This window comes from Capricornis sumatraensis, chromosome 16, assembly GCF_032405125.1.
Source record: "Capricornis sumatraensis isolate serow.1 chromosome 16, serow.2, whole genome shotgun sequence".
NCBI lineage: Eukaryota > Metazoa > Chordata > Mammalia > Artiodactyla > Bovidae > Capricornis > Capricornis sumatraensis.
In genome coordinates this window covers 26668949-26695005 of record NC_091084.1, presented here as the reverse complement: position 1 = coordinate 26695005, position 26057 = coordinate 26668949, and the positions used below count along the sequence as shown (strand labels likewise).

At 53.1% G+C, this 26057-nt stretch overlaps 1 protein-coding gene across 1 annotated transcript in view; it reads right to left on the bottom strand.

Annotated features, from left to right (window-relative positions):
* Positions 1-7278: 7278 nt before the first annotated feature.
* ZBTB16 (zinc finger and BTB domain containing 16) overlaps positions 7279-26057 on the bottom strand; it is a 197781-nt gene continuing 179002 nt past the window's right edge. The window contains exons 5-7 of the mRNA XM_068988709.1: positions 15460-15630; positions 10074-10241; positions 7279-7825 (exon numbers count right to left, since the gene is read on the bottom strand). Of these exons, the coding sequence (XP_068844810.1) occupies positions 7596-7825; positions 10074-10241; positions 15460-15630 (569 nt within the window). The 3' untranslated portion in view covers positions 7279-7595. The remainder of the gene's footprint in view (positions 7826-10073; positions 10242-15459; positions 15631-26057) is intronic.

Below are 26057 nucleotides of genomic sequence, written 5' to 3'. Positions count from 1 at the left end.
TGAGGGCAGCTGCACCTGGGCTGGCCACAGGCAGGCGGGCGGCCAGCCCCCTGCCCTGGAGAGGGAGGCTGGGGCGGCGGGGCTGGGGGTGGGGGTTGAGTCAGGCCAGGGAGCGTTTTCAGGCTGGCCACGGCCAGGGCCCCTCTCTCTCCATGAGATCATATCTGGGTCAAAGAGCACGTAAAGCAGGCAGACCCCAGCGGCCACACAAAGCCCATTCAGTCCGGCCCTATTCACTCACCTCCTCTTCCCCAGAGCCCGCGCACTGCGACCCCAGCACAGTGCCTAAGCCCCAGCTTTGATGTCCAAGAACAGAAAACGGCGATTAAATGTTGTTTTAAAGAGGGAGCGCTCACTGCCCTCCCATCTGTCAAGAGAATGCTGAGGCCTGGGGGGGAGGCGGAGGAGGGACATGGGGGAGGGGCAGGGAGGCCGGGGTGGGGTGGGGTTGGGGGGGCATGGGAATGAGCAGGGACAGGAGGAAAAAGGCCTGGCCCAAGGGCTCCGAGGAACGGGGCAGGGGCTCGGAATCAAGGGGCAAAGGGTTGTTTTCCAAGATGAGAAACATGGGGAGGGGAAAAGAGTATGGGACCCAAAGGAACCTCAAGAGAAAGGAGAGACAGAGAGAGAAGGGGAGAGGGGAGAAGGACTGGGGGAGAGGGAAAGAGAGACGAGAAGGTGAAGGAAAACGACCAGAGCGGAGCGCAGAGACCGGGAAGGAGAAAGGACAGACGGACAGAGCGGCCCCCCGCAGAGGGGCTACCACCCACCCAGGCAGGTGTGTAGCTCCAGGCGGTTTGCAGCTCGCAACCCCAGGGACACACAGACACCGGACCGGGGGGGCTGAAGGGTCGGCGCCCAGAGCTGGCAGGTGAGGCCGGAGATCAGGCCCCACCGCCCAGCTGGTGCTGGGAGGGCATCACGTGGAGGACGCTTCCCGCTGATGCCCAGGATGCCGCTGGAGGCCAGGCCGGCCCCCGAGGCCTGGCACTGGTTTCACACCCGGGGGGCGGCCTGCCTGCTCTATTCTTAACGAGGTCTCTGTGACCAGATGGATTCTTCTCCTCATTCTGGTCAGGTAGGTGACCTCGGGCAGAGGTGTTGAACCAGTGTGTCTGGCTTTCTGGCTTACACTTACCAGCGGGGCCAACACTCCTATCCCCAAGGAGAGGAAAGCAGACAGACCCTGAGACAGGGCAGTGTGGGAGGAGCCACGGCATCCCAGTTTGTACAAAGGCTTTATTCTGCCAGTGACGATGCTGGGCTTGCGTCCCCCCCGCCCTGCCAGCTCCGAACTCCTTTCTCCCCTAGGCCCGGCTGCCAGACCTAGGGACCTTTAACTGGGGGGCAGCTTCTTGTTGAGAAACAGATGAAACTCACTTGGCTGTGAACATAAAGTAGAAAATATCTCTAAGACCAGACAGGAGCCCCCCGCTGCTTCTGATGTCAGGGGAAAAAGGAACCTGATTTGGAACGGGGAGTTCTAGATGCAGGGTGTGACCCTGCCACTCTCCAGCTGTGGGATCAGGACAAGTTATAATCGAAGAACATTCCAACCCAGCAGCTTAGAATACTGGCTCCTGAGAGGAGGGGTCTGTCTGCTCCCTTCTCACTCTATTCCCAAGGTTTATGACAATAACTGCCAATTACCAGATGAACACTTATGCTGAAGCGATCAATGGACAAATATCTGCTTCACACATCCTGTGTGCTAAGTTGCTTCAGTCGTGTCTGACTCTTTGAGACCCTATGGACTGTAGCCCACCAGGCTCCTCTGTCCGTGGGATTCTCCAGGCAAGAATACTGGAGTGGGTTGCCATTCCCTCCTCCAGGGGCATCTTCCTGACCCAGGGACTGAACCTGCATCTCCTGTCCTGCAAGCAGATGCTTTAACCACTGAGCCACCCAGAAAGCCTGCTTCACATACCGTACCAAGGGTCAAATGCTATTTGTGTATTTAATGCTATTTTTTAAAGGAAAACTCATCAAGTAAGTATGTCGTGAGGTGGGTATGAGCCTCTCAAATATGCATAACAGTGCCACATAAGTGAGGCTGAGGGGTAATGCACTCTCTTTCCCATCCCCAGACAGAAACCTCAGTTCCTCCCCACCCAGGAAAAGGCAGAAAAGGCAAAGCACATTTTTAAAAAACGGGGACACTTCAAGCCAGAGACAACTGAATTAACTTTATTCTCTTCTAACTGCAGATTCAAGGTATACAACTGAACATTGCTATTTTTCTTATGAGACTTATAAATAAAAATACAAAAAATGTTCACTACAAAAAAATCTACTGTTAGTAGGATGTAAAAAATATTCTCTTTGCTATAGAAGGCACAGACTTCACTTAGTGACACATGGAGAGAGAAAAAAACCTGCAGCAGTAAATTCATTTTTTTTTTCAATTTTTTTCTTTTTTCCTTTTTCTTTTTAAATCTCGTCAGAAACACTGAAATTACAAAGAAACGCGTCCATCTACACGAAACGAAGGCAGATGCGGCAAGCTGCAACCAGGACCGCACAAGTTCGGGTGAACTGCTTCAGGCTTAGAACAGATAGGGGCTGGCAAGCACAACGTGGGGGTGGCAGGGCTGGGTGGGGCCAGAGGCGGGGGCAATAAGGGGAGAGTGAGAGAGAAAGTGAAACACACAGGAGTGAGAGGCGAGGGAAGGGAAAAGGGACGGAGGGAGGGAGGGGGGAGAAGGAGGGAGGGAGGGGAGAGAGGTGGGGAAGAGAGGAGAGGGAGGGAGAAACAGATTTGTACAAAAAGGAACCAGTAAAATTGAAGAAACAAAATTGGGCAACCTCCTGAAAGTAGGCTAAGAGGAGGTGCTGAGGTAGACATGAACTAGAACGTCAATTAATTAAAAACACTATTCTGTAATACAGCGCGGTCGGACTGGCACTCCTGCTGTCACGACAGAAGACAAGCCACACACACAAAAAACAAACAAGTAACGAAACAAACCATGATACCCAAACCAAAAGGCTGAGTTCCGCTTGGTCCAGCAGGGCGGCAGAGCCCTCAGTGCCATAATTTACATACATATATATATATATTTATCTTTATATATACGGGTCGGATGTCATGGTGCACCACCACGGCGTCTTAACCTCACAAAGATCATGCATAACACTATGTGAACAACTCCTATGCCACACCCCAGGAGGCCGGTACCCTGTCTGCAAAGCGGGATGCCAAGGGCTCAGGGAGGCAGGGCTGCTGCGGGGGCCTGAAGGCCCTCTCCCCACAGCCCTTTTCCCCTGACCCAGCTCCCCTGGTCTGTCTTGCACACCTTCTCCTGGTTGGCTGTGCCTTTTTCCCCTCCACCCAGCAGCCCCACCATATAGGCCTGCTCTGGCCTTTTCCCTTCCTCCTGAAATATCAGGTTAAGTGCCACCAACGAAGCTCCAAGATGGAGGGAAAAAAAGACGGGAGGGGAAAAACAGATTTGACGTAGGCCTAGGAAAAAACGAACACAGGCTGCTCGCTTTCCACTTTTCTGTCTTAACGTCTGGTGCCCCCAGCTTTTGCCCTCGTGGGGTTTGCAGGGAATTGGCCAACAATCTCCCCCAGCACCCCCTAGAGTCAGAAGGCTGCCCCCCACCACTGTTCACCCCCCTGTAAGGAGGTGAGCCAGTCAGCTCTGTCCCTGCAAGGCCTTGACACCCCAGCAGCCGGTTGTACCAACAGCATCCAGAAGGGTACCATACACTTGTGAAAAATTGCAGCAGTTTTTTTTTTTTTTTTCTTTTTCTTTTCTACACATGGAAAAACTGTTCAGGCACAAAGATTAAACAAGCCCGCGTTGCATCCCTGGATTGTACTGAATCACTGGGTCCCCCAGCCTCCCACCCCACCCCTACACCCCACATCTCCCTTCCCCGTATTTGTGGCCTCCTCCAAAGCAGCCCAAAGCAGCAATGATATTTACTATTTTATATCTCTCTCTTGCTATATATATATCTCTCTATATATTTGTCTATCCTATATACACATAGGATTTTAATGCTTTGAATGAGTGAAGGAGTGAACAGGGAAAGAGTGGATGAGTGAGGGGGGAAATGTCACCAAAAGCATTAAGGGGGCACAGTTATAGGAGCTGAACACAGGAAAGGGACTGTTAGTCAACTTGGACTTCCCAGACTGGACAAGCTCACTGTGCTGGGTAAGGCAGTAGCAAGTCAGGTTGTCAGCAGTACCACAGCCAGAGGCGAGGGGTGGCCGGCCGAGGAGCTGGCAAAGAAGAGGGAAGTAAGAGCACTGGGGTCTCACCTGGGCAAAGAGCGGCCTTCACCCTCCTCGTCTCCTTAGCCCTCTTTGTGCAGACACGTCTAAAGCCTCCAGGTCATCTCTGACCTTTACCTTGGCCATCAGGCCCGACCACCTTGGCAAGGTCAGAAATCATTTTGTCTTTGTGAGCAGAAAGCTGCGGCAAGAGGGATGCTGGAGTCTCTTCAGGGAGTCTGGGGCTTCGTGGGAGAGGAGGGGAGAGCCAGATACAGAGATCTCCCCGCTTAGCATTCTTCAGAGACCCGACGCCCAAACCCTCTCTCTCCCCATCTCTCGACCAGGATCCCTCTGGGATGATGGGGGCTAGCAGGGGCTGATTAAGTACCATCCAGCGCTGCAACACCAGATTACGACAATACTGCATGACTGAACACACAACCGCACACAACAAGCACACGCACGCACACGCATGTACAAAGGGACGTTTTGGTGGTGGTGGTGAATTTTTTTGTCTTTTTTTTTTTTTTTTTTCCTATTCACATTACAAAAGGAAAAGGGCAAGGTCTGGTAGAACTGATGAAGGAACTAACAAATATTACAAAAATATTACAATTTGTAAATATTAGCTCAACCCTCTCAGCTTTTATGAACAGGGGAGGAGACCCAGGCTGTGCAGGAAGGGGAGGGGGAGGGGGAGAGGGGCCAGCTGGGCCTATGGAATAGTTTGATTTTTTTTTTTCCTTCCCCACCTAAGGTGAATGGTATCTTGCTGTTCAAACACTGTTTTCTGGGATTTATAGATCCCCTGAGGGCCAGCCTGTCCCCACTACTTCCAGGACTGGGGGAGGCCGCAATAGTGCACAAAGATTTCTTACGGACTGCCCCTCCCCCAATGATTCCACTCTTCACATTATAAACACGACAACTGTTCTAGTTACATATTTCAAGTTTAACTTTTTTTCCTTTCCAAAGCACTAAATCATTATTATAGTTGCAAAACAGCATCCGCCCTAGTTATCACCCCCAGTCAACAGTCTAGTGACACAGTCCTCCCAATCCATATCCCCCCAACACACCACGTTTAAGGCCTTCAGATTTGGTGGGCGAGATTGCAGGGGAGAACAGAAGGGATGGGGCCCGGGAACAGGGTTGTCACAGCAGCACGCACCCCTCCGACTTCCCTGTATGCCTCACAACCCTTCTCCCCTAAACCACTTCCCTAAACCCCTTTTTAAAACCTAAAAATAAAAATGCAGCCACAATTTTCTCAGAGAGAGAAAGGAAAGAAGAAGAAAAACACACACACACACACACACACAAAAACCCCACAAACAACTCTTACAAATAAAGCATGAGATGAAACGGAAGACCCGTCCCAAAGCGAACACAAATATTGCAAATGTGCTTTCCAAAAATTCAGCGGGGGGAGGTTGGGGAGAAGTGGGGGACGCAGAGCAGCAGGATGGGAGGCGTGAAGGGGAACAAAAGAGCTGGACAAACGTAAGAGGTAGCTTTGAGAAAAACAACACCCCCACCCCATTGCAACAACACACGGGCCGTCTTGTCCCCAACCAGCCCTGCAGAGAGACCAGAGGCCAGTTTTGGCAGTGATAATGCACACGGAGGTGGGGCCACACGCATGAAAAAAGATTTGAAGAACACAGGCCCCCAGACCTGGAGGACCCAGCAAACTGTAAGAAAGGTGGGATTCGCTCCAGAGTGTTTTAGGCCTGGGGACGTCATGTCTGGTCGGAGCCAGCTGTGGTCCTGCGGTGTCCCCGGCGCCCCGTCCCCGGCAGGCACCCACCTCCTGCCCCGGCCTCCCATTCAGATCCTGAGTACTCAGCTCCTTCTGCACGGCTCCCTCCATCTGGGAGGCTCGTCCGAGGGGATGGGGAGGGCCTTGGCCAGCTGAAGTCTATTAAACCGGCTATTAATTTACACAAGAAACTGAAAAGAACACTCTCCCCGTTCCTCCAACCCCCAACCAAAACAGAGATACAGGGGTCAAAAAAGCTCATGAGGTCACAAAAAACTGAGGTAATTCAAGTACAATGTGCTAACAGGTGAACAGAGGACACAGAACAGAAGCAAAACGGAACACAAGGCAAAGCGCTTTCAACGCCTCCTCTCGGTGGCCTGGGCGCCCCTGGGAGCCAGGAATCCTGCACAGCCCTCTGGACCTGGGTCTCCCCGCAGAGAGCACCAGGCCTGGGGGGGGGTCCCATGAGTTCCAAGGGTCCCCAGCACGGCTCCCCAACTCCCTCCCAGGACAGGGGTCCCCCTCCCCAGGTGTAGGACACCTCTGGAGAAGAACATCACGTCCCTTCACCAGCCACGACCCCTTTCATGGACCGAACCCTCCTCCTAGGGCCTGTGTTCGTTTGGTGGGACAGCATGTATTTAGTTGTTACATTTTTCCATTTTGGAAGCAAAAGCAGCTCAGCAGGAGTCTTGCTCAGGATGGCTGGACTGGGATGGGCTATTCCACTGAATTTGTCTGCATTTTTTCAGAAAGCAAGAGGGTGAAAGTTGGCGGGGCTCTCTAGTCAGACCCAGCTTCCCCACCAGGGAGCCAGAGGAGGCAGGAGATACTCCGATCCATAGCGGGGGGAGGGCTGGGAGGACAGGAGTCAAGGGGAGCCAGGGAGCAGACAAGAGCCCCAAGGCTCCTAAAAGACTGTGAAGGGACACCCGGTGTGGCGCAGGAAGAAAGCAACAGATGAACTGAGCAGTGGGAAGGGCGGGAGGGCCCCTCCCCACCCCAATGTGCCCCCCGGCAAACTAGAGCTGCCACTGTGAGCGTCAACCAGTGACCCAGCCCAGCCCCAGCCTCTGCAGGCCGCCCCCTGCACACCCCCACCCATCCCTCAGCCCCCCACCTTCCGAGGAGTCAGTGAGGGGACGGCAGGCAGGGACGGTCTGACTCTGACCAGAGGACCCCGCAGCCCTTTCCTAGTTTCTATTTCGGGACACAAAAGGAGGATCTGGGTGGAGGGAAGAGAGAAACATCCCACCATCTGAGCTCGACAAACCCCCCCTCCACCCCCACCCGAAAAGAGCAGGCCAACGACCCCCAGCCAGGAAAGGAGGGACGGAGGCCTGGGTGGAGGGGCTGGGCCAGGCATCGGGTCACCTGGAGCCCCAGGCAGAACCAGAGCCAGACAGCCCCGAGACTTCCTTTTCCTCCTTTCTCTCTTTCTCCTTTCTGCTTTTTTTGTTTGCTTTTTGTTTCTTGCTGCGTGTGTATGTGTGTGTGTGTGTGTGTGTGTTTCTGCCCTGCACGGTCCTCCTGGACTCCACCCAGCTCCATCGCTTCTCCTCCTGCTCCCGGCTCCCCCGCCGCGGCCTCAGGCCGGCCTCACACGTAGCACAGGTAAAGGTATGTCTTCTCTATCCTCCAGTCGGGCGGGATCTCCTCGGGCTTGTGGCCCTTCATGTGCTTCTGCATGGAGGACAGGCTGGGGCAGTACTCGCTGCAGATGGTGCACTGGTAGGGCGACGCGCCGTTGTGCGTTCGCAGGTGCTTGATCATGGCCGAGTAGTCCCGGGAGCGCTGGTGGCACAGCTTACACTCGAAGGGCTTCTCGCCTGTGGGGGAAGGGGGGTCAGGAGAGGCCGGAGCCTTGAGGAGCCCCACCCCGGCGAGCTGGGGACGCTCAGGCCCTCTGGGCCCGCACGTCGTGTGCCGCGTGCACCGCCCAGCGTGGCGGCCACAAGTCACATCCAGCTCCCGAGTGCCTGAACCGTGGCCCGTGCGACCGCGACCCTATGTTCTTTCTGTTTTTAATTGATGTGTGGTTGATTTACAATGGTGTGTTAGTTTCCAGTATATTACACTCTTAATCTTGTTCACCATAACTAATGTATTGTGTGTGCGTGTGTGCGTGTGCAAAAGTCACTCAGACGTGTCCGACACTTTGCAACCCCACGGACCGTACCGTCCATGGATTTCTCCAGGCCAGAATACAGGAGGGGATAGCTTTCCCTTTCTCCAGGGGATCTTCCCAACCCAATCCTGCCCACACTGCAGGTGGATTCTTTACCAGCTGAGTCACAAGGGAAGTCTTGGGTATTGGAACCCTGCATGAACTTTCTGGCCAACCCAATAAATTTAGCCACATGGAGGTAGTGGTCATGTGTGGGCCAGCTCCAGCCCCTGGACTAAAGCGTTAACTCTCTCTAGCGTGTGGACTCTCTCCTTCCTAAGAGAGGAAACAGAAATCTAGAAAAGTGCCCTCGAAGCCTCTAAAGTTCTTAGGGATGGCTCTTTAGCACACAACTCCTTCTAGGGAAGCAAGGGGATAGAGTTCTTTCAGGGCTACAGATGGTGGGAAGCAGGGGGTGCTAAGAGTGAGAGGACCCCAGTCTGGCAAGCATGCTACCCCTGGGGATGCCTCCTCCTCTAAGACCAGGAAGAATCTGCCCTGGACCCTGCTTTCCTTCTCAAGCTAGAACAGGGAAGGAAGGAGACCCTGGGAGCCCGTGGCCCACGCCCTAGCTGTGACCACCCACCCCTCTGTTACAGTCCCCTGGAGCTGAGCGGAGGACGCAGGAGAACCTTGTTTCGATACAGTAATTAACTGGCCAGCCATCTCACTATCGATACTCCACCGTGCAGAGGCCCCTGCAAATAATGAAGTAATGAACAGCCAAAGTGATCTAACTATCGACCGGCTATTTACGATAGTCAGTGCCAATGCATTTAATGATCCACCCGCCAGGTCACATCTCCCACAAGGGGCTAAGGAAGCCCCTGAGGCTCTGCAAAATCCTGGGGGTCATTCCAGTTGTCAGCAACAACCACCCCATCCTCTCCGTGTGGCCCAACGCAGACCTGTGACAACACATATCTTGTGCTTACTGGCCCCTCCATCCACCTCCCCTCCCAGGAATTCACACCCTCCCCGCCAGGGGAATCGCTCCCTTCTAACTCTGCTCAGGCAGCTATTTCCCCTGATCAGGGGAGGCTTTCTGTCTGGCCACATTCCACTGCCTTCCACCACTTCTTATCCTCAAAGGAAGTCCTTCTGAATATCTACCTCCAACCCAGCAGTGTGCCAGTGGTAAGTGTTTAACAATGGGCTCTCCACAAAGCCCTGATTTTGTAGCATTTGCAGATGGTCATGCCGTGAATACTCCCATGTGGCTGATTTTAAGCAAACAAGGTGATAACAATGAACACGGGGGCGGTGGGTGGGGGGGGGGGGTGATGCTGGAAAGACTTGTGAAAGGAGGCTCTCCCAGGCAGGCTGGGGCCGGCTCCAGCTTTCCACTGCTCCCAGCTCTGGCAGCGCTGGACATCAGGACCACTTCCACCTGTTCTGTCCTCAGGCCCTAAGAAAACAGTTGCTCACATTCACGTAAAAAGGAAGGGCAAGGCCCTTTGAAATGGTAAAACATTATACACGTGGAGGGGTTAGTAAAAACATCTGCTTTTCCAATCTTTGAACTCAATCGAACTTACAGTTTTTCCCAACCCTCATCGTAAATCTTAACTTAATGTCCCCTAGGGTCTTATTCTAACCCTCAAGTCACATGAAATCATCCTAGCCTTCATTTTCAGCTAATCAGGCCAAGTGAACCCTAATTAAGGATTCATGAATGGACATCATCTGCGAGCTATTGGTATGGCTGCCTGGAAGGCTGCTCTGGGCTGCTGGAAAGTGTGATCGATTAGTGATGTCTGCCTCGCCCTCTCCAGAAAGTAGTGGCACTCAGGTCACTGTACTAAGCCTTAACAGGAGCTGTTCCACCCTGGTTCAGCCTGGGCCCATCCTCGCCTGGGCTTCTCTGGGGAGCCACCTGCCCCCGCCCCCAGCCCGTTTGCCCCCGGTACCTGTGTGCACGCGATAGTGCGTCTCCAGCTGGTGCTTGAGGCTGAACTTCTTGCCGCAGCCGTTGCACTCATAGGGCTTCTCGCCCGTGTGGATGCGCTTGTGGCTCTTGAGTGTGCTCTCATCCCGGAAGCAGCTGCCACAGAACTCACACTCGTACGGGTGGTCGCCTGTGGGGACAAGGGGCTGCATCAGGCCCTCGCCGCCGCCCACCCTCTCTTTAGGGGACATTAGGGCGGGATCAGAGCACCGGAGGATGAGACTGCTTGTACTCACCACCTGCAGACGTGACTGAGGAGCGCCCACCCCTGCCGGCCCCTTAGCATTCACGGGGGGCACACACGGCCCCACGGTCATCTAGGCCTCAAAGGCTAGTCCCGGGAAAAGAGAGCCCATCTAACTCAGGGAGGACAGAGCCCCCAGAAAGCAGGCGCCCCGGGGGCAGAGCAGACCCAGGGGCTTCTAGACCCTGCTCCCAGCTTCCCTTCTTCTAGGTCAAGGGTGCAAGCCATTCCAGCCTGACTCCACGACCCTCAAAAAACCCCTCCAGTGTTCTCAGTCGCCCTGCTCTTTCCCTCCTCCACAGTCTCATGCAGTTGCTCTTTCTGTATGATACTCTCTTAACGAACTCCTAGTCACCCATCAAAACCCACATCACGTGTCACCACGGTTCAGAAGTTTCCCTTTAGCGCCGCCTCCCATCGCCACAGCCCAGGCAAATTGAGTCACTTTCTCCTCAGTCTCCGGAGAGAAGAAATGTCCAGCATTCTATCCCTTTTGAAGTAATAGCACAATTTTCATGGTGCTAATTAAAATGGCCCACGTTGAGTGCTCACCACTGTGCTGAGAACCTCACACGGATAATATTACATAATCACTTCAACAACCTTACCAGAAAGATAGTATCATTCTCGTGTTACAGATGAGAAACATGAGCTGTTTCAAGACACTTAACACAGTCCTGAAGGTCAAAGAACTGGTAAGCAGCTAGGCTGGGATTCAGATCCAGTTCCAGGGTCTGGACACTGGAATACCAGTAATACTAACTGGACATACTGGAATACTAGTGTCAGTTAGCAGACTAATAACTGACGTGCCGTGTTGTATCTGTTGTGACAGCCACCGTGCCCGTAGAACAGAAGCACCACAAGGGCCAAGAAGGAAGCCTCGCTCATCCCTGTGGCCTCAGTACGTAGCACACAGTCAAATCCAATCAAAGTGCTCAGAAAATGTCAGTACGTGAAACTGGGGGAGAATGGCCTTTCCCTTTCCCTGGCCTGGCATCTATGCCCATCAGCATCCTGTTTGTAATGCACCCTGAAATCCCCTACTGGGTCAGAGGCTGGGGCATGAGGATTAACCATCCTTCCTCTTGTACCTAAAGTGGGGGCTTCGGTGGCAGCGGGGCGGGGTGGGGGGATGAAAGGTGAAGACTTCAGCTACTTATTTATTACAGGAGTGAAGGCACAGACAATAAAGATAGATTGATCACCCCAGACTTTGTTCATGAATATTTAAATATCGCTGATTCGTCTTGTCACTGTAATTACAATTTCTCTGGGCTGCATCTCCAACAACCACAGTTTATGGTAAAGAATGGCCCACTGTATTTCACTTGTCCCTCTGCAGATGTGCGAGGCTGCCAACCGTGTAATGTCCTCTGCATTTCATACATTTTCTTCAGCCGCTGAAGGTTTAAGTCATCCACAATGACCTACGTTTTTTCATTATCCCCATGTCAAACTGCGCTCGTGCCTGGGCATAAATTGTCCTTCTCGTTATAGACTTGCATGCCTGCGCCTTCACTTCCTCTTTAAAATGATATTTTACTCTCTTCTCTCTCTCCCCTCCTCAGGCCTCTAACCAAACCTCCCCATTCTCGAAGGCAGGCCTCTGTACCCATATAAATTCTCATCTCTTCTGATGGCTCTGAAGGGTTTTTAAGGCTCTGTGGGGAGAGGATGCTGGGGTCTGCTGGCTGGCGGGCTCTCTCGCGGGAGGAAGACTTGCAAGATGCTCCAAGGGTGTAGCGGGGTGGGTGGGAACCCTTCCATTGAGGCGTCAGATGGAAGAAGCTAGAAGAAGAGAGCTGTCCTTCCACGCCAGTCACCACCACCCTAGGGGCCCTGCCCTGGGTTCAGAGGAGAGCCCCCCAATGTGCAGATCTGGGGATGAGCAGAGATCTGGGTTCCCGGCACCCGCCTGCCCTCTCACTGCCGGGCTGTGCAGATGCCCGGTCCCCCAGCCTCCAGCCTCATCCAATCCCAGGGGAGACGAGGCCCAGGCAGACCCTGGTCCTAATTAGTTGTGTGTCTAACAGAGTGAGGGGTGATCTCTGTGTGCCTGGCCCCGCACACCACTGTGTGTGTGTGGATGCCTGTGCTCACCACCGTCTGACAACCAACTCCACCCCCCCTCAGTGAATCGGCAACGATTACGACTTTAATCAAGGATTCAGTATCCTCATTAAGATATAAATAAATAAATAAGGCAGGGCCCACGTGAGACTTCAGCCGGAGCCGGTAATTAAAACGTACATCGGCAGCCACTCGGCAGGTGGGTGGGGGGCACCGCCGTCTGTCTGCGTCTTTCCCCCCTCCAGAGGGGGCCCGGAGAGTTTAAAAAAACAAAGGGTTAAGGCAGAGAGGTTGGTTTGATCAGATTTTTATGAATTTAATTATGAAGTGGATCACATTAAATGAGTTTAAATAGGAAATCTCTAGAGGCAGTCCAGGGAAAGGAATAAAAAATTTAGGAAGGAAAAAACACAGGAATGCACCAACATGCACACACCAACACACACACACACACACACACACACACACACACACATGGATTTTGAAGCACCTGGCCCAAAATCCTCACCCTGAGAGTTAATCGTGTCAGTGTTGCCATAATGTACACAAAACTGGCTGCAGAACTCAAAATCCAATTTGTGGTATGTTGATTAACTCTGTAGCCTCTTTAATGAGCTTGACATTAAGTGCAGGACAAACGAGACTAATTAGAGCCCCCTACGGCCTGCCCAGTGCACCTGTGACCCCAGTGGTCCGTCCTCACCTGGTTGGTTTCCTTGGCAGTGGCCAAGCCCAATGTCCTCTTCCCCACCCCAGCCCCATCCCGTCAGCCCCTCAGCTACCCCTCCAACACAGCTGAGAGTTTATTATATGATGAGCCATGTGAATCAGGGATCCATCAATGCCAACAGCGCGGCTGGACTAACCTACCAAACACAGCTGCCGATGCTAAACACCCGGCCCCAGCAGTAAACGGGCCAAGAACAACGGAATATTAATGAGGCATTGTGTGGGGGTGTGCTCGGCCTGTGTGCACAGGCCCTGGCTAGTGTGAAATTGATGGGTGTTGGTCTGTGTGTGCACAAGCAGTGCACACGCTCCATGTTTCCTAGATTAAGCAAGTACTTCTCCCAACGACGTCTGGAAACAGTCCCTCCAAATGGATCCGAGCCATGACTGACCCAGGGACCCGTGACATTTCGGTATCTGAGCTCTGAGAAGACAGCATGGGCACAGCAGGGCAACCCTAGGTGGGATCATCCGAGTCCCGTGAATCCAGCCGAGGGGACCCAGCAGTATGCTCAGAAGTGGCCGAAGGGGGATTCCCTGGTGGTCCAGCGGTTAAGAATCCTCCTGCCAATGCAGGGGACACAGGTTCGATCCCTGCTCTGGGAAGACCCCACGTGCCGCAGGGCGTTTGAGCCCATGCACCACGACGGAGCCCACATGCTGTGGAGCCTATGCCCTGAAACGAGAGGGCCCACTGCAATGAGAAGCCACGACTGGAGGGCAGCCCCCGCTTGCTGCCACTAGAGAAAGGCCCACGTGCAGCAACAAAGACCCCACCGTGGCCAAAAATAAACAAATAAAAATTAATAAAAAAGAAGTGTCTGAAAGGTAACTGGCCATCTTCGATAAGCTGAGCTTAGGGACCCAGTGGGGCAGGTGCTGACAGAAGGTGCTGATACCTGCCGGAGATGCTTAGGCGGTCACTGCAGAGAAAGTTCTTGCCAGCATCCTCTCCTCCTTCGCCTTTCTTGTCAGACCTTATCCTCTGGGACCCCTCCTCATCCTAAGCCAGCAAATCTGAGAAGTTCCAAGCAAATCTGGTGATGCTAAGGCAACATGCTCCCCTGAACAGAATGGCATCCAGAGGTGAGAGCCTGGGAGGCTCCTCGGTGAGGATGCCTATTGCCAGCAGGACAGGCCAGGTTGTGATGAATAACCACCTCTCCCATGTTCGGCAAAGCCTGCCACTTAATCCTGGGGCTGTGACAAGACCCGAGGGTGAGGAAAGGGTCCTGCCGAGTCTGTCAGAGGCATGCAGAGTTTTTTATACCCTCTCCAGCAGCCAGGAGAACACACCCTGTTACACCCCCAGAAAGATAATTTGCCTCTCTACATCCCCGGCCCCATCACCCACCTCTCACCCCAAATCCAGGACAGAACACACACAAGCAGAGACACATGCAGACTTAGAAACGGGCAATCCTTCATCGACGTACAGTCAGAGGAAGGGAGGCTTCAAGTCACCTGTGACACTGCTGGGGGTTAGGGGATGATGCGAGGAAGCCAATGCCCCTCAGGTCTCAGAAGCAAGCACCCCACCCCCTACCCCTGACTCATAGCTACTCTCCTCCCCCACCAGCAGCGACTGGCTCAGTTTATACACCCACGCTGTCTCTCCTAAGCAGGGCAAGGCCCAATACAGAGCATGTGCTTCTGTTAACTAGTAGGCCGGACCACTTCTGCCACATTCCCTTAAGAGCCCAAGGCTGACCTCAGGAACATACATGCACAGCGTGTGTATGTATGTGTGTATGCTGTGTGTGTACACTGTGTGTGTGCATGTGTGTGCAGTGTATGCCTGCACAGTGCATGTGTGCACAACATGTGTGCATGGTATATATATGTGTGTGCGTACAGAGTGTGTGTGTGTATGTATGTGTGTGTGTGTGTGTGTGCGTGTGCGTGTGTGTGTGTGGAGTAGGACCAGTGGTGGGAAACAGACTAAGCAGGCAGATTTTCCTCAAAATTCATTTCAGGCCCACCTGCATCAGAATCTTTGGGAATACTTATTAACCATGTTGAGTCTTAGATTCCCACCCATGCCCACTAAATGGAAGTTTCTGAGGTGGGGGGGACCCATGAGCCTACATTTCTAATGAGCACCATCTCTGCTGGGCACAGAGATACCGAGAACTAAACGTCCCCAAGGTGGGATGGGATAAGAACTGTCCACACTGGCCTGCACCTCAGAGGCCCCTGCACACTGGACCGAGGGCTCCCCCACCAGATGAGTTTGGAGGTAAACCGTTTGGACAGCGGTTCCCAGAGACCCCGCCCACCCGCGCGCCGGTGGCCAGCCTACCTGTGTGTGAGCGCAGGTGGCGTTTCAGGGCGGTGTGGCTGGGGAAGGTGCGGTTGCACTCGCTGCAGATGTAGCTGCGCACGCCCGCGTGGACCTCCATGTGCTGCTGGAGCGCGCTCTGTGCCTGGAAACGCTTCCCGCACAGCAGACAGAAGACAGCCATGTCCGTGCCTGCGGGAAACAGGGCAGAGCCTCAGCTGGGCTGGAGCACAAGCCAGTGTCAGGGCAGCACCCCCGGCTCCACACTCAGCAGCGAACCCAGAGGTAGCACGGGCCACGTGATGCTGATGGAGCCCCCAGTACACGGCTCCACCGGTGGACAAAATCCACTCACTTCCCATCCTCATGGAACCTAAAGTCTAGTGGGAGAAACAGAGATATTAATCAAAAACATCATGGCAGCAAATGACTCTGCAATCATCTGGAGTGCTGTGTCAAAGGCAGGGTACCAAGAAGCCATCTATCAGAGGCCCTTTCCAAGCCTGGGCAGGAGATGGGGTGTCCGGGGGCCTCTGTGAGGAACCACAATAGGAAAGATGAATAACATCATTGGAATGTTAACACTTAAGACACCCCATCTGCAAAATGGGACCTCTACAGCCTCACCTTTCAGCTAAGGAAAAGGAGACACAGAGAGATTGAGTAATTTGTCCAAAGTAGCAGAGTTCACAAGCAAACAGAGCTGGGATTCAAGCCCAGGCTGCCTGGATCTGATCCTCCCCTGACGCTACAGACCCGATTCTCTTAACCACATCTCCACTCATGAATGCACACCTCCTAAGGGTCCGTTCTTTGAACAAATACTATTTTAGTATCTACTACAAGTAGGACTCTCTTTTTGGCCCTGGGGGTGTAGCCATGGAAAACTGTACAAAGTGCCTGCCCTCATCACAGATGTTACCAAGCACACTGGGGACATGGGGACAGCATTCTAGGAAGAAAAAATAGTATCTGTGAACTGGAGAGAAACATAGCCGGTAGAAGGATCAGACAGAACAGTGCAGCTAGGGAGGCAGAGAAAAAAACAGGGAGGGAGTCAAAGAAGCGGGCCAGGCCAGCTTGTACGGAGTCTTGCAAATCGTGGTAAGAACTTTAGGCTTCATCCCAAGACCAACATGCAGCTGTCAAGGGATTTTTTAAAAAGATTTTTTTGATGTGAACCATTTTTAAAGTCTCCACTGAATTTGTTACAATACTGCTTCTGTTTTATGTTTTGGTATTTTGGCCATGAGGAGTGGTGGGATCTTAGATTCCCAATCAGGGATTGAACCCATCCATACTCTCTGTATTGGAAAACGAAGTCTTAACCCCTGGACCATCAGGGACGTCCTCGGTCAAGAGATTTTAAGCTAATGAGGGACATGAGATTTTCATTTAACTCTGGTTGTTTTCTGTGCTGATCAGAAGTAGAGGTAGGTAGCCCATGATATCCTACAAAGTTGTTGTTGCTGTTTTGTCGCCAAGTCGTGTCTGACTGCAACCCCATGGACTGTAGCCCACAAGGCTCCTCTGTCCATGCGATCTCCCAGGCAAGAATCCTGGAGGGGGCTGCCATTTCCTTCTTCAGGGCATCTTCCTGACCCAAGGATCGAACCAACATCTCCTGCATTGGCAGGCAGATTCTTTACCACTGAGCCCAGGAAAGCCCTACAAAGACAGGGTGCTATTTTCTGTTCGTCACCCCTCTTTCTGGTGCTGCTGTGGAGCCGTGGCTTTCCAGGGTTCAGCATCTAAGGAGGAAGCATCTAAGCCCTCCATCTGAGTCCCAGCTGGTCTTGGCCGCCTTGGCCACTATTTTGGGTTCCATTTTCCTGAGCATGTCAGCTCCCCTGGAAGCTCCCAGTCTACTCGCCTCTCTTTGCAGGCATCTGGGCTTGATCACTCGTGCTCAGCCCAGCCCTGCCTCCCTGCCCCGCTGTGTAAAGGACACAAGCAGGAAAGGGGGTGAGGTGCAGCACCTGTCAGTCCAGCGTGGAAGATGGGTCAGAGCTCTGGCTGCTTCAGATCAAGGTCTGCTTGGTGTGGCATCAGGGAGCTCCCAGTGGGAAGGGGGCGGGGTACAAGAAAGATAGCACGGAGAGCCTGCTATCTCGCAGGTCTATCAGTGGAGACAGCAAACAGGGGGTCTCTTTTGGCTGCCTCAGTCCCATTCACGGCTGGGGCTGCGAGGGACTAGCAGGAAGGCAAGGACGGCTTCTCATTTCCCCACATCCCCACCCCTCAAGGCACTTGGAGCCATGCTTCATCGCACCCACGGGCATCGCCTGCACCCAGGTCCCGGGAAGGCTGGGCAGGGGACGTGAGGAGCAGCCAGGGCACGACCTTCCTCCTGGCCTCAGAGAGCAGAGGGGACGGGGACTGCTATACGCCTTGTGCTAGGTGCTTTATTTATGCCATCATCTCATTTGAAACTTGCAACCGCACCCGGCAGGATGCTCATGCCCCTTTTCACAAATGGCAAAACAGAGTGGTTAAATAACTTGCCTGAGGTCACATGGTCAGAAAGAAGAGGAGCTGGGATTTATAAATGCCTCAGTTTGTCTGATTTCAGAAACCACAGAGTTGGGTTAATGTCTCCCTATCTGCCTGGGCTTCTCTGGGAAGAGGCACAATGATGACGCAGAGAGCCAGTTCCAACCCAGCTGGCTCAGGAGCCCCCGTGCATCCAAGGTCCACCCTAGAAACAGACAGCCCAGGCCAGGAGGAGCACCCTAGAAGATGTCACGAGGTAGGGCTCTCTGAAGCCTTCCAACCCCTCTGGGAGCCAGCAAGGCCTCTGCAAGAAGAACTGAGGTGCTCACTCCATTTGATTAGGGGGGTACAGTGAGAGCAGTGATCTGCCCAGCAGACGCAGACAAGGGTTGACAGTGACTCCTCAAAGTCCAGTCTGGCCTGGCCAGCACTCCCGAGGGTGGCGTCCATCTGCAACATATCCAGGGGCATGGCAGCTCTGGCTGCTTCATCCCACGAGCCCCATCTCTGGCCTGAACCTCAACCTACAGAGAGTCCCGATGAAGCCCTTTAAGAGCCCAGGTTTCTCTTTACGGATCCCCCAAAATCCCCAGTGTGGAAGGAACCTGGGTCAGAGGGAACATGAATGACATTCCCAGTAGGAGATCCCAAGCCTAAAAAGCCAAGCCCGGAGGAGTTCTGAGGGTCAGTCCCAGCCCAGGGAAGACTGAGAACCCTGGCAGCCTCACCCTCCGGGTCTTCCCAGGGCCCCAGAGCTGCCCCACTGTGCGGCCCCTTCTTCTCAGGATCCCCTGAGCCTATTTCGTGTCCATTCAGTCAACTCTGTGAATATCACCTAGGGCAGGCACTGTCCTAGGTGACAAGAGGGATGCTGAGCTCAACCAGAGACACAGGGTCCTGGCCACGTGGAGGACACAGACAAACCAACCACCAGCCAGAGGATAAGACAGGCTGATCCCAAGAGGGCTCTGGAGATTCCTTCTTAGACTTTAAGAAATAAAGTCTACTGAGGAGCTAAGGACCACAGTGGGCACAGGAGCCAAGCTAGAAACAACGCAATCAGATATCAAAGCAGGCAGGAAGAGAGGACAGACCCCCCCCCCCCAAGGATGAAGATAAGCAGAGACAGTTATTGGGGGCCAGATGGCAGACGGCCATATTGCCAGGTGCGATTGCTCAGGGGTGTGGGGAAAAGATGCGGGGAGCAGGGGCTAGCATGTTCCAACCAGTATGTGAAGGCAATGCCCCTGGGGGCTGAGTGGGGACCAACGGCATTGGCAAAGTGGCTGAAATCAGGGACAGAGGAGATGGCTTTTGTGCTATCACTGGAGGAGTGTTGGGACCAGTCTAAGGTAGGGGCTGGGAGGACAGAGGAGGACTGGAGAAGTGGAATCCCGGGGCAATGGCAGGACAGGACCCTCAGCCTGGGCTCAAGTCAGGAAGCCTCATGCATCTGAAGTTCTGGATATCGGCTCTTGGTGACAAGTGTAAAGTCATGCAGTGACCACCAGGAAAGGATCTATCTACAGTGTCCCCACGGTGGTCCCCTCCTTCCTAGGCATTCCACAGGGCACAGGGGTTCCCCCTGGTCACTGATGACACTGCCTGAGGATCAGAGATGAAGAAAGGAGGGGCCCCATCCACTTCCCATTCTTCTGTTTGGAGACCAGCAGCTGAGAGGATAGAAAATATCTTTAAAGGAAAAATGAAAGGGCGGGGGTCGGGGGGAGGGAGAGAAAGGGATGAGACACAAGAAAAGCTATTGGTGCATGTAAGTTAAAAATCCAGCGACTAGATTTGACTTATTAAACAATTTGCTGTAGTTTCTGCCTAGCTGATTGTTCGCATGTATGATGAGTCAGGGCAGATTCTATTACACTGGGAGATTAAGCAAATAAATGCTAGCTTTTGGAAACACATTAAAATGTGGGACTATGGAAATAAAATTATCTAGAAAATTATATTAGCAATTCATTAGCTGCCGTGAGATGTAGGGCGAAGCAAGGGGGCCTGGCAGTTTTAGAACCCTGTTCCCTTCAATGCCTGAGCCCCTGAGACGCACACTGCCCCTTCCTCTGCTGTTGGGGGAACCTCATGCCTAATACCACTGGGGAGAGGCAAGGAGCCTCCACTCATTGCAAAAGACCTTCAGAAATCAGAGGGCCAGCAGGACACGAGGGAGACCAGGGAAGCACGTGGGTCCTGCCTCAGCTACTCCATTGCCTTGCAACCCAGAGCAAGTCACTCTGCTTCTCTGGACCAGGGTCTGCTCCATCCTTTGCCACCCTGCTTGTGGCCGTTGAGAGCATCCAATGAGATACCCAAGTGGAAAAGCTTCTTAGCTATGAAGTGGTAGCAGAACTAATGCCAGCCCAGAGGATGCCTTTGTCTGAATTAGAAAATAATGCCTCTTTCTCTAGCCCAACACAGATCCTCTCCTGGGCACACAGCTCTGGCACGCAAAGACGGCTGGACTCCAGCCTCTGTTTCTCCCTCAGCTGGGCATCCTCCTGCAGTGAACAACCTGGATACAGATCACGGTCGCCCTGCACGATACACAAGCTGACTTTGTTTTATCGACTCTGGGCTACTTCTTCCAGGAAACTGGCCCTAGAGAAGGTATCTTGGATGAGAGACACTGTTTAGGACTCAGTGCCAAGGATACCTTCTTCCTCTGAGCCTCACAACCCCAGCACAACTATTAAACCCTTTGTTGTACTTATTTTTGACATGTAGCTCTGCCCAGGAGATGGTAAGAGAGGGTAAGCAAGAAGCACTTTCTTCATCATTATATCCCCTAACATAAATCACAGGGCCTGGCATACAGTAGGCGCTCAATAGCTGCATGTTGCATTCAAGAATAATTAAGGATGGACATCCCTGGCAGTCCAGGGATTAAGACTCCAATGCAAGGGGGCAGGTTCAATCCCTGTTCGGGGAACTAAGATTCCCACATGCCACACAGCATAGCCAAGAAAATATAAAATAATAATAATCAATAAAGAGCTTTTTTTTTTTTAAAGAATAAATAAGGGGTTGTGGGACAATCACAAAGAGCACAGGGGGTCACAGGATGGGGAAAGTCATGGTACAGAGCAATGGATGGCTAGAGCTGGGGAAAGCCCAGACTGAATGCAGAATGTCCAGTAAGATGCTCCTCGGAAATGAGTAACGCCCAATAATCTCTAAAGAGCTGATGTCTTTGGGGCCTCTCAGGTCCGTCTAGTGGGCTGAACAGGACACCCTGGTTCTGGCTCCATGTCTCAGCTCTGCTGCTCAGAAGCAAAGACCCAGCCCACAGAAGGATCAGTTTTACCACCTCATGCAATGATACAGTCGGCAGACCCTGGTTTTCGCCCAAAGGTGAAGCCCTTCTTGGTTGTGACCCTGGGCCAGCTACTTGCTGCCCTTGGCCTCATTCTTTCATCTAGGAAATGGTATTCACGACTCAGCTGCCCTTTCCAACACCAACTTCATAATGCTGTTAATAGGCAACTGGCAAAAATTATTGAGTATGTAAATCCTACAAAGGTATTGTTTTCAATCAATCTGTAAATTCAAATGTAAATCAGATACATAAATTAGGCTTGGCCCAAAGAAATCATTTATCAGGTCAAAGAATAGAACCCCCTCTGCCCTTATGAATGGGTCTCCATCTTAGGCTGGACCCCAAGGGTGTCTGCCTGGTCTGAAGGGAATATGAACTAGGAGGAGGGAATGGGTGTGCTGGGGTTGATGGAGAGAGGCCCTAGGTAAGGCGGGGAAGAGCATGCATCTATCTGTACCCTCATTAGCACCAATTCTACCCGGAGATGGTGGCCCCCAACATACCTGCCTTAAACCCTCAAGGGCAGCACAGCCAATCTGGCTGCAGGGCATGTACAACTCACAGATTCCCAATTTAAAACAAGTTTAATTTTAGCCAAAAAATAAAAAAGAACCAGAGAAAGCCAAGGCTAGGATGGAACAGGAGGCAGGAGGGGTGACACCGACCCAGGGTATTTATTTCACCCCGGTGATGACTGGGTCTGAAATTATGAGACACAAAAACCCTCATGTTTACACCTGTGCCATTTCCATACCAATTAGCTGTTTAATAGAAAGGCAGGAACAGGATCAGAGGTGCACACAGCTGGAGAAGACGTTCAGGTGCTACACCTTCTTGGAGCAAGGCTCTTATTATCCCTAGACATAAGCAGGTTCTTAATCAAAAGAGCAGAGGGATCTAAATATATTGGGGCTTTTTTTTTGGTAAGCCGGCTGTGACTGTTACATGTGTGTGTGTGTGTGTGTGTGTGTATAAGCGTGTGCTGGCACATGGGCCAAGGATGGGCTTCTCATGTCCAACTCCACCCAATCTCACCCAAGAAAGGAAGAGCTGCTTCCCCACCCCCTGCAACTTCTTCTTTCCAGAGGAAAGAAAATAGCAAATGTGGGCTGGGGCGGGGGGCGCCGTGTGAAAATCTTGATTTAAACGGGAACCAACACCCACCTTCCACCCCTCCACCCTCCCCCATCCCCAAGTCCTCAGACAGAGCTACCTACTGTACTTCCTCTGACCTTCAGGAGTACTCTTTCCTAAGACACCATTTCCAGTCCTCTGAAGCCTTGTGAGCGCACACCAAAACTGCCACAGAAACTGCCACCTCTCCCTCTTCCCCATCTTTCTCCTCCTTCCCCCCACTCCCCCGCCCCAGGTCACTGCTAAAGAAGTGGCAGAGCTGCGTCATGCACTGTGCGGGAGAAAAAGACAGACAGAGACAAGCAGCCCAGGGCTGACTCACACGGAAGGCAGGAAGGCCCTGTCTGCATCTCAAGAGGCTGGAGGTGTGAGTGTGGGGTGGGGGAGAACAGGACCGGAAGCAGACAGAAAGGAAGCAAAAGCCCAATGCATGACATGGGCAGGGATGCCTCCTTTTTGAACCCCCTGAGCCATCACTAGGGCTTGGCTCCTTTTCAAGGGATCGACTGAAGAAAGTACCAAAATGATCCTGCTCTAGCTCTCCTCCTGGGCATAGGCTGAAGCATCATTTGGGATGAACCCTCAACTCCCAGCCTTCCTGAGAAGGCTAGCTATGTGCACAAAGAGGGCCCAGTCCACCCAGCCCAAGAAAATGTCGGCCCACCAACCCCCCACTCCCGCCCCGGGAGTGACAGCTGCTGGAGAGTGGGAGACAAGTCCCACTGTTTCCTTTACTGCCTACAGCCTCTCTCCCAGGAAGGGCAGGGAAGGCTGAAAAAAACAGCTTTGGTAGGCTTGCCTCAAACCAAATTAGCCACAAGTCTGTGCACCAGTGCTTGCCTCCTACATATAGTCACCTACTTCTAGGGCACCTTTAATCATCGGCTTCGTCGCATCTTCCCCAACCAAGCCAGGAGCTAAAAACCATAGCATCTTAACCTTCCTGTCAACTTCAGTCTCGTCAATTTCAGTCTTCTTATCCAGCCCCCTTGCCACATTTTCCTTTATTTCTTATCTGCTTAGAACCTTGGGAGGCACCCATATATCAACATAACCTTCTATTTCCACAGGGAAAGGGGGAAATGTTGGGATTTCCTATCATTAGCCCAGGGAGTAGAGTTCTCAATGAATAACCAAAGGGGGAGGAGCTGGAGCTGCTGATTCAAATTTGTTTTGGAACTAAGACATGGACTGGTGAGTGACTACAAGTCTCAGGGCATGTGCGTGCTCTACACACACACACGAAGGCACACACTCACTCACACACACCCCTCTCAGTCTCTTGGGGAGTGTGGCTGCATCCTCAAGCAGCAGCAGGCAATGCTGGCTCCCAGAAAACTGTGTATTTGTTTAGCAGTGAGCTGCAGACACAAATGCATTTCATTACTGGGCACCTCCAGCTACAGTAAACAAATTTGTCAGCTCACTAGCTCATTAAGGTGCACCCCGAACATGGGGGGGATTTATTGAGACCTGCACAATAAAAGTAACATGAATGGATTTACTAATTTTGTCAATCATTCTAACAAACAGAGCCAAAGAGGGGGAGAAACTGGGGGAAGGGGACAAGAACAGGGGAGGAGGGGTGGAAAAGAGAGGAAAAGCAGTGAAAAGGAAGAGGAAAGTTGGATTTGGTTGGTAAGAGAGAGTCCACGGGTTAAGAGGGAGTCCGATCTGTGCTCTGCTGCCTGGTTACATGACCAACCGCCTCCAGTTCCTGTACCTTGGGCTGCTTTGTCCAGGACGCACGGGCCCGGGCAGAAAGGCGGAGAGGGCAAACTCAACTGCAAGATGTCAAACCGAGTCCCGGGGTCCCGGGCAGCGCTGCACCGATGGGAACACGCCCTCCCTGCCCCGCCTCAGAGAGGGAACTAAGGGATCAAGGACGCAGAGCCCCCTGTGGAGGAAGCAGCAGCCACCACCTCCCCATCAGACTGGCTACCTCTCCTGGAACCTCCCACCTGCCCCTCATCCCCGTCCCAGCCCAGCTCCTGGACCCTTCCAGACGTTCTAGAAGGAGCCCAGGCTGCCACCGCCAAGAGCAAAGGGAGGAAAAAGGCAAGGGACACGGTGCGTGCTGAGTTGGGGGGAGGAAAGTAAATCCGGAGAGGTATGCGGCCCTCTGGTCTGTAACTTTCAAAAAGACAGCAGGACTAGGGCAGAGGTCAGGGGGTCCGAGGCCTTAAGCACCTCGGCCAGCTGTGGCAGTGCCGCGGGACGCCTGCCCGTATAAATCAGCCATAAGCAGCCCCCGCTGGGGGCGAGGACAATGGGCCCCCATGGGGGTGGGAGGCAGGACAATGGGGCCCAGCCAGTGCGCAGGCCCGGAACAAATGCGCCCTGGCACCACGGGGGCCCCCATTTGTGAAACTAATTGGCCCACGATTGAAAAATTGGACCAACTTCAACAGCCCTGAGTGGAGAGGGGCGGCCGGCAGTCCCTTAAACCTAGCTCAGCCCAGGAGAGCCTGCCTGGCCCAGGAGTAGGGGTCGGAAATGGGAGCAGCTCCCGGGGTGCTTCCCACTCTGGCGGAGGGAGACGGGCCTCTGAGACCAGGCCGTCCAGCAGAGGAGGGGCCTCGAGCTGCCTAGAAGGACCAATACCCGGCTTCTCCTCCCAAGAGGCAGAGAAGGACCGACTTCCGCAATTTCCCTACGCTGTCTCTTCTGCAGGACTGAAGATCACAGGAGACAGGCAAGGCACCTGTCTGCCCAGAGGGTTCCTGAAACCCAAGAGCTCCCAACTTCCTTCCTTTGGTGGGTAGATGGGTACAAATAAACCCAGAGCTGCAATGGATTCCTTCCTCAATCCAGCCTCCCTGGCATGTATTCAGCTCTGCACCTGTGGCCTATAACCCCCGCGAGAAGCCTGCCGCTCTCTACCAGGCTGTGTGAGAGCTGGCTTGGAAGAAGCCAGGAGCCTCCTGGTCCTGAGGTTTCTGGCAAAGAAGCCCTGAAACGTGAGACGGGAAGCCAGGATGACATACGCAAGGACATGCCAGGGTAATCGTCCTGCCATGGTCCTCTTGCCCTTCCCTTTCCGGTGACTTCTCACTACCGGCTCCTAGTCGAAGAGGACCAGAAGGGTAGAAAGCACTGGAAGGCCCATCCTCAGGTCCTGGCTCAGCAGCTCCCTTGCTGTGCACACTCAGGTCCCTGGACCTCTCTGGGCCTCAAGTTCCTCATCAGAAAAATGCAGGTAGAAGTCAGTAATCTTCAAGCTTCCCCTCACTCTGTGTGTTCAGTCGCTCGGTTGTGTCCAACTCTTTGTCACCCCATGGGCTGCAGCACACCAGGCTTCCCTGTCCTTCACCCTCTCCCAGAGCTTGCTCAACCTCAAGGCCACTGAGTCAGCGATGCCATCCAACCATCTCATCCTCTGTCGACCCCTTCTCCTCCTGCCTTCACTCTAACAGGCAGTAATCCTAGGCCTGTAAGAGGGTGCTGGAAGTGGAAAGGCCTTTTCCCCGGTAAGATGCGTTCCAGACATTTCTCCTTCAAAGTGCCCCTTGACAGTTTTTCTTTGGTTAAGGAGACTCTCGGGGCTTCACTTGGAAGCCACCATCTTTGGCTCACAGAGAGACAGCCCCAGGAGAGGCACAGAAGACAGCTAAGCTTGACTGAGCACCAGCTTTGGGCGATCCAGGTCTCTCCCTCCGAACCC